A 9,122-nucleotide genomic window follows, 5' to 3' on the forward strand; every position below is an offset into this window, starting at 1 on the left:
ATCATCCAATGATTGACAGCATATGAAAAAGCGACAATGAAAGGAAAAAACCCTGACAAACATGATTGACCTTGCATAGCAGAAGTGGTCATATTACTGTAAGTAGCACAACTCTAAATATACTGTAAAAACAATGCCTCCTACCTCTTACAGTTGAAAAGGTTTTGTTTCATCCGTTTAAATGCTTTTCCCAGCACAATACATGATTCAATAACATATAAGTATACCTCTGATGGGCACCTCCGCTTGTGTCGCTAACCACAAATTGATGTGTCTAGTCTGACTAACATACCTCCAGTCTCTCCAGTACTGTCAGAAAAGCATGCAAAACCTGCTGCCTTCCATTTCCCTTTGCAAACAGTCTCCCATGGTGGGGTGAAGGAGTGATGTAATTTACAGTAAATAATAAGAGTGTTGAACTTGACCTTTTTCCCCAGATAGAATGACGTCACTTTGTTATCAACAGTGTTCTGCCTGATAGTGATAGTGAATAATAATAATATGCCACTGTTTTGGACTGGTGACACAGTGAAACTGTAGATGACACATCAACTCCAACACTTGCTGAGGCAAGAGCAGGGCTCTAACACAGTTTTTTTTTTCTGTAATCAACATTTTATTTATGTAACACAAGATAATACAAGAACATTGACTGTCATCACAATAGGAACAAAACTCAAAACATGAGATACAGATAAATGTCAGAACAAAAATCACCCCTTAATCACCATGGACTAATTATGTTAAATACATACTGTATAAAGACAATTCTATAGATTGACAGGGTACACTATTAAATACAGGGCAATGTACCAGATTGTGTTTCTGCCATAGTGGGCCACATATTCTTAAAGAGTTCACATATTAAAGAGACCCTATGCAACTTTTTCATAGTCATAAAATCGCTCAGAAATCGTTGTTTTGCTTGACTGACCATTGAAAACAGTAATATTTCCTCCCGCCCCCAGTGTCCCTATCCGCTATTGCAACCTTGCAGTTTCAGCAGGAGACGATCGCTCCTTGTTTACATCTGGAAGTCTGAGACGCGCAAGGAACAAGAAGAACCACGCTTGCAATTTATATATTTATATATAGCCTAAATATGTATAAATATACATGCTACAGCTGTCGGGGAAGCTCTGCAGAGAAATATGCAAGCATAAAACTAGCGAAACCGAAAAACGAAACCGAAACCAGAGATGAAATCGCCAATCCTGCATAGTTCCTCTTTAATCTTTAAATGTAATCTTAAAATGCAATATATCACCAAGTGACAGTGATGAAGCCTATACATACTGTCACTGTCATGTTATTGTTTAATTTTTGTTCATGCCTCACACCATAAGGCAGATGACTATGCACAACACACTGGGCCTGTGGGTAAGGAAATTAAATCTTTCAGCTAATGAATATGAGATTCTGCTAATTCTATGGATAGACTGATAACACATAGACTGATTAACCATAACATTTATTCACTAGTTCATTGTTCTCAAATTTTTTTTGGCTAAATAGTTCAAACCCCTTCAATAGCATGCAAGATACATATAATAGAAGGTATTAAGTGGCTGACTTTGCCACCTGAAAATGAGCTGGTGGAGGTACATTGAAAAAATATATTTCACAATGAACCTGTATAGAACATTGTTTTTCCCCAATATCTTCCAAGATATTGTAGCAGGACTAGGTCCACGCCCCTTTACACAGCTCGGCAGTGCCCTTCTGAGTGGCTCTGGGAAATTGGAGGTGAGCCAATCAGTGCGTGGGAGCGGCTATAAGGTTTTAGCTTTTATGTTGAAGGCTAGCGTCGTAGCTACATCGTTTGCCTGACTCCAGCCTTCACCGCTCCCCGTATTGGCTTCACCTCTGGCCGGTTCCGTGTGTCCGCCGACTTCTCGGTAGGTGATTGAAGTATTGTGTTTGTTGTTGGCTACATTTGTATCATTCAGTGGGCTAACTCAAACATTGGGGTTTAGGAGTGCAGTTAGTCGCTGAACATGGGACTTATGACCGACCACAGCAGAGCGGTAGGTCACGTTAAACGTTTTTAAAGTAATATGTAAACTTGTGTGGGTTTAATCATATGTTCTTTGTGTAGCAGATCTCGGGCGTAACAGGGGGCGGCAACATCAAGGCGTCTTGGTCCCAGTTCCGACGAACGCTGCTGTTTTGTTTTGTCTTGTTTTGAGTTGGTTTTGTCTGTTTCATTCTGTGTGCTAGATTGGCTGTGTTTAGCCACCACAAACTCAGCCCTCATTGATTAACTGAAGTGACGACAGGTGTGCTGCTGAAATTGCTCACGAGTGACTACGAATTCAGTTCGGTTGTGGAGGCTATTCCTTAGCTTGTTGCACTGTGTGTCATGATTTGTCACCATAAGCCTGCGTGAGTGATTGTGATGATTTTACTATTTGCTGTGACAACTGAGTGCTGTGCATTAGAGTGCTATTTTATTCACGAGTGTCTCATTCCCTGAATAGTCACCTCTACTGACTTTAGCGAACTCACTCTGGAGAGTACTACTGCTGTTAGCGAATCCACACTGGAGAGTACTACTGCTGTTAGCGAACCCACACTGGAGAGAACTCACTCATGTTTTTAATGTAAATAAATAAGAGTTTATTTTTGGAACACATGCCTCTCTGGTTTTCTGTGACCCCGAACCTGTGTTGCCGTTAGCTTAACCCATTAACAAGTTTCTAAGAATTTACAACCCCTGGCAAAAAATATGGAATCACCAGTCTTGGAGGATGTTAATCCAGTTGTTTAATTTTTTAGAAAAAAGACAGATCACAGACATGACACAAAACTAAGTTCATTTGAAATGGCAACTTTCTGGCTTTAGGAAACATTAAAGGAAATCAAGAAAAAAAATAATTAATCAGTAACAGTTGCTCATTTTAGACCAGCCAGAGGGGAAAAAAATATGGAATCACTCAATTCCAAGGAAAAAAATATGGAATCATGAAAAACAAATTGACAAAAGAACACTTCAACGCACCACTAGTACTTTGTTGCACCACCTCTGGCTTTTATAACAGCTTACAGTCTCTGAGGCATGGACTTAATGAGTGACAATCAGTACTCTTCATCAATCTGGCTCCAACTTTCTCTGATTCCAGTTGCCAGATCAGTTTTGCAGGTTTGAGCCTTGGGATGCACCATTTTCTTCAAATTCTACTACAGATTTTCAATTGGATTGAGCATTATCGAAGATGTAACGATCGCCGTCTCCCCAATGCCTTTACCTGACATGCAGCCCCATATCATCAACGACTGAGGAAATGTGCATGTTTTCTTCAGGCAGTTGTCTTCATAAATCTCATTGGAATGTGGATATAACTAGATGAAAGTCATATTCAGTGATGAATCGCGTTTCTGCAATGGGCAAGGTGATGATGCTGGAACTTTTGTTTGGTGCCATTTCAATGAGATTAATGAAGACAACTGCCTGAAAAAAACAAGGTCATTGATGATATGGGGCTGCATGTCAGGTAAAGGCATTGGGGAGATGGCGATCGTTACATCTTCAATAATGCTTATATTATTATTTATTATATAAAGTTTATATTGACATTTTGGACACTTTTCTTATCCAATCAATTGAAAGGAAGTTTGGGGATTTTTTCAAGATGATAATGCATCTTGTCATAGAGCAAAATCTGTTGAATTCCTTGAAGAAAGACACATAAGGTCAATGTCATGGCCTGCAAATAGTCTGGATCTCAATCCAATTGAAAATCTGTAGTTGAATTAAAGAAAATGGTGCATCCCAAGGCTTCAACCTGCAAAACTGATCTGGCAACTGGAATCAGAGAAAGTTGGAGCCAGATTGATGAAGAGTACTGATTGTCACTCATTAAGTCCATGCTTCAGAGACTGTAAGCTGTTATAAAAGACAGAGGTGGTGCAACAAAGTACTAGTGGTGCGTTGAAGTGTTCTTTTGTCTATTTGTTTTTCATGATTCCATATTTTTTTCCTTGGAATTGAGTGATTCCATATTTTTTTCCCCTCTGGCTGGTCTAAAACAAGCAACTGTTACTGATTAATTTTTTTTTTCTTGATTTCCTTTAATGTTTCCTAAAGCCAGAAAGTTGCCATTTCAAATGAACTTAGTTTTGTGTCATGTCTGTGATCTGGCTTTTTTCTAAAAAATTAAACAACTGGATTAACATCCTCCAAGACTGGTGATTCCATATTTTTTGCCAGGGGTTGTATATTCTGAGGGGAAGGGCCTCAGATGGCGTAGTCGACATGTGTCAATGTATAGCAAACCATCCACTTTGCCACATTCTTGACCACAATACACATATACACTATACACAATAAAAATACATAAACATTAGAACAAGGAAGTAGCATTTAGCCATAATCCATAAAAGGAAGATCTCACCAACATGACCATCATTACCACACATGCTCATATTCAGTTAACAGCTGCAATAGATCAATTAAGTATCAATTACGTAAATTTCAATTTAGCATCAGGTGACCTATTTCTATGCTGAAGTAATGCTGACTTGATTGGTGGTGGATCTTTAGCAAGTACTCATTTTTTACAAGATGGAAAATGCTGTCATGGCTGCCTATATATAGCTTCAAAAACTGGATTGTGAGGACACTTACTCCAACAATGCAATGCATAAACCACAAATATGGGAAAACACCGGTATAAAGCAAAATGGAACATTCCTTCATGATTGGAGTCAAGAACAAACTTAAAAATCAGTGAGAATTCATTCTGCATCATGCATTTCAGATATGGGTTGCTATGAGACCTACTGTAGTTGTTTTGTCCAGTACACAAAATATCGACGGATCGACTTCAACCCTAACTAACCTTAATCCTAACCCTAACCATGACCCCATAACCGTTTTCAAGGTCTTTCCTCAAGTGACATTTCTTATTTCATTCAGAGATGAATATACAGATTTTTTCATTTTCCTTTCCATCCTAAAAAAAATATTCTACCAAAATTACATCCATAAAATCACTCTACAGAAAAGCAGATTCTAATTCAAAGAACCAGAAATGTCAGATACAGCTAATCCTATCTTATTTCAAGCGTTGAGCTGTTCAAAACTCATCTTTGCTCCTCCTCTTCCTCTTACGATTCTCTCTCTTCTCTGTCTTGTGGAAAATCTGTCCATCAAGCTGCTTGTTCCAGCTCAGTTTGGCGCCTTCTGACAGCCCGTTCTCCTGCAGTTTCTTCTTGATCTAAGGAGTTGAGCACAACCATGATTTATTATTTTTAAGCTCATATTTAGGGGCATCTGCCGTCTTTAATGAAAGGACAATGGAGATTAGGCAGAAAAAGAGTATAGGAGAGAGATGGAGAGTGGGATCAAGAAATTATCCCAGACCAGAACTTGGGTCCTCATAAATACTGGACTCATGTGTGACCCCAGCTCCCCTCACGACTATGGTTGTATTTGAAGTTTGGATTGAGAAGAAGAGACTCACCTGAGATAGGATTTCAACCTGAACAGCAGTACTGTTCAAGTCCAGGGTGGAGTTAACTTGGAGTTTCACTCTCACAATCTGCCTCCTCACTGGCACTAGAGCACATAAGAGTTTGACTGTAGACTAACATGTCACACACATTAAAAATAAAGCATAAACCATTTTTTTTCTATTTTTTTAGACATGCATTAATGCTTGTAACTTTTGACCCAGATGCCCAATGTCAAAAATTGAGGCACTGTTGGAATTATTGGATCAAACCAAGTACAACACACCCAATTGTACTGTCTGCATGTTAATGAAGCCTGAACAATCACACTTTGCAGTTCTTTGGAAAAGCACTAGTTCTATGTGGATTTCCTTTTGAATAAGACTAAACATCACAAAGTTTAATTCTTTAATTTAATTATTAATTTTCCACACTGAACAAACACTCCAGAAGGCTGTCTGTGAATCAGAAGAAAAGAGCCTAGCTTCCTTTGGCCACAGTCAACCTATTCAAATAGCCAACATATCTACTGAGAAAACTGCAGATAAACTGAGTCTTTTGATGTTATCTTTTGAGTTTGGGATAACTCTTGTCAAGCTTGTGGATAAAGATGTTGTATGGGTCATTCCTGTGGGTATGTGTCTTTAATGTGATTGAATTTCAATTCTTTATATCCATTAGAAGTCATGAAATATAAATCCATTCCAAAGTGGGATTATGAAATGTAAAATCCTTTTGAAAAAAAAAAAACCAGTTTCAAAAGTAATTTGCATTTTAGCTATTAAAATGGTAATATCCTCCTAGAAATGAACTAAAGCTGAAATAGTTTGCCACTTAATTGCTGGCAAACAACTGTTAGTTAACGTAACAGGCTCATCAGTATCATGGCTCCATCATTATGGATGAAATAGATCTACTGAAATTCCATGGATTCTGTTAAATCAATGGATCGTTCTTCTGTTATGCTTTTATTGTGACATTATTTTAACTAATCATAGCCCTAAAACTTAGCCTCATGCTATCATCTTGTAATGCATCTAGATGAGAATGGCATGAAGAAAAAAAAACATACCAGTGTAACAGAAAAATGGCTTTTTCTTGGAACAGCTCTCGTCGTTCCAGCCGCTATTAGCACCAGTCCAGATTTCAACACAATCCTCATCGTGGACTCCATGATTTGGCTCATCTACTTGCCAGTTGGAGTATGTTGATTTATTTCCATCGGACCACTTCCAGGCATCTCTGAACAGGCCAATCCATGCATCGGCTCCCAAAGGAACCAAGTTCTGAACTCTTTCATTCTCTCTCTGGTTCCTCACACTGGCCAGGTCTGTGTGATGCTCTCTGCAGTAATTTTGAGCGCCACTCCAAGTTGTTGTATTGTTGATCAGTACAAAATGGTCAGTTCCTGTAAAAACAGTCGGATGAAGAGGTTGTACGGGCCATTCCTGTGGCTTTATTGTGATTAAACTTTAAATTCTTTATATCCATTAGAAGTCATGAAATATAAATCCATTAGAAAAAATTTTCAGTCCCTGTAAAAACAGGGACCCCACTTCATAAACTAACATCAGATGACGTGTGTGCATCAGCAATGTCAGAGACTCCATTCTCCACATTCTAAGTCAGTGTATACAAGGATACAAGGATACAAGGAGGTTTATTTATCACATGCATATGATTACTAAAGTAAAACATGCAGTGAAATTGTCAGTTCCTTTGCCTGTTGTGCATATGGGGGGGGGGGGGGGGGGGTAGTAGGGAGGGGCAGGATAAGTGCAAAACGCATTAAAGTGCATGGGGGGGGGTAAGAGCTGCAGGGGGTGAATGATGCGCCAACCCAACTGCCTGGGGTCGTGCTAGTAGAGGGAGCCTGTAAGTGCGTGTGTGTGTGTGTGTGAGGGGCAGGGGAATCCTAAGGGCATGCATGTATTATGTCTTGGGTGGAGTGAGTTGGGGGGGGGGGGGGTGTATGTATGTGGCTTAATAAGATGTTGGTAAGGGGCAGTGTGTGTGTGTGTTGGGGGGAGGGTGGTAGGCCAGTGTGCTGTGTATATGGCGCAGTGTCTTATGATGATACAGTGGGCTGGGGGGCTGTATGTTGTCTGTAGTGTGGCTTTCTATGATGCAGTGCAGTGGGGATGTTAGTTGGGGTAGGAGGGCAGACGTGGGTGTGTTTGTGTGTGTTTGTGTTTGTGTGTGTGTGTGTGTGTGTGTGTGTTGGGTGGGGGGGTTGGCCAGTGTGCTGTATATGTGGGGCAGTGTCTTACGATGATGTGTAGTACGAGGTAGTAATGAGTTTGAAGTGAAAATTTGTTATTTCAAAATGAAAAAAAAAGAACTACAGTACATTGTGTTGGTTTAATTAAGCAATAAGCCCCGAGAGGCCGTGCGTTATACTGTATAATCGAACAGCTAAGGGGCATTGTTAGGCACAACGCGAAGCAGAATGTAATGTAAACCCCCTTAGCTGTTCGATTATACAGTATAAAGCACGGACTCGAGTGGCTTATTGCTTTTCTAAAACGGTTACCATGTCGATCTAGCAAGATTTCATGAAACAAAGGCACAGCAACGAAAAGTAACGATGTATTCATAGATAATCATTCTTCAGCCAAGAAACATATTCCCTCCATATGAATGGTTGCCAAGCAACAAGACGCAGCCACTGCTAGTTTTGTGCTAGTGCATTACTATAAAACGAAATGCAGTCAAGGTGTGTGTTTATCGTGCTATATACAACGGCATCGAACGCGATTCAGCCCATCATAATCAAGGACCAGAACTATCTGTTTTAGAATGTTTCAATAACTACAGTAACTGTCTACAGGGTGTTTTTCTAGATGTAAGTGTTTTACCACTCACCATTTCCATAGCAGATGAAAGCTCTCAAAGGTTCTTTACAGTCAATGTCATTCCATCCCCCAGAGCTGTTTATTTTAGCACAAGCCTCTTTGCCCTGATAGTTATCTGGTTGCCCACTCTCCCACATGTTAAACATGAGTTTTCCTTGATCATGTGAATCAGTGTCCCTAAAAGACCACCTCCAGCTATTTACATCGTTATAAAGTCCTATCCAGGCCCCTTCACTGTAACTATTATGTTTTGCAATGCTAATGATCTGGTTCATTTCCTCTAAGTTTGTGACAGTGGCCAGGTCTGTATAGTTTTCTTTACAGAATGTCTGTGCATCCTTCCAGGTCTTGTGCTCCTTCACAAAGTGATAATGGTGCAGCAAGCAAGACGACAGTGTCCAGAGCTCTATAAACACAAACATACATTGTATGAAAATTGATGAAAGGGGGAGACAGAGTGACATTGTTGAAACATTATATAAGTTAAAAATACATGTACTGTATGAACTATTTTTGGTTCGAGTACAAAATTGTAAAATGAGAAAAAAAATGACTTGTTATCCGTCCTTTGGCTTTAGAAAGGCCTATAGAAAAAAAAACAAGTGCATTTCCTATTTTTTAATTGTTGATTTTAAATGGGAAATCAAATGAATTGATCATACATGGACCAGCAAGCACATAGTGTAAACAGGGTACTGTATTAAAGTGTGCTGACAGAAGTATGCCATCTGACACAGAGGATATTTATTTCAACTGCTATATATGAATACGCCACGGAGGGCTGTTTCAGCCAGTACATTTACTTCCGGTGGA

At 39.5% G+C, this 9,122-nt stretch overlaps 1 protein-coding gene across 1 annotated transcript; it reads right to left on the minus strand.

The window, feature by feature from the left end:
* Nucleotides 1-5,078: 5,078 nt before the first annotated feature.
* On the minus strand, nucleotides 5,079-8,486 carry LOC134059578 (E-selectin-like). The gene is made up of 4 exons (XM_062516023.1): nucleotides 8,320-8,486; nucleotides 6,527-6,862; nucleotides 5,466-5,560; nucleotides 5,079-5,219 (listed from the first exon to the last, which is right to left on the minus strand). The coding sequence occupies exons 1-4, from the start codon at nucleotides 8,453-8,455 to the stop codon at nucleotides 5,079-5,081; spliced, it is 708 nt and encodes a 235-aa protein (XP_062372007.1). The 5' UTR covers nucleotides 8,456-8,486.
* Between the last annotated feature and the right edge of the window lie 636 nt (nucleotides 8,487-9,122).

This window comes from Sardina pilchardus, chromosome 16 (assembly GCF_963854185.1).
Source record: "Sardina pilchardus chromosome 16, fSarPil1.1, whole genome shotgun sequence".
NCBI lineage: Eukaryota > Metazoa > Chordata > Actinopteri > Clupeiformes > Clupeidae > Sardina > Sardina pilchardus.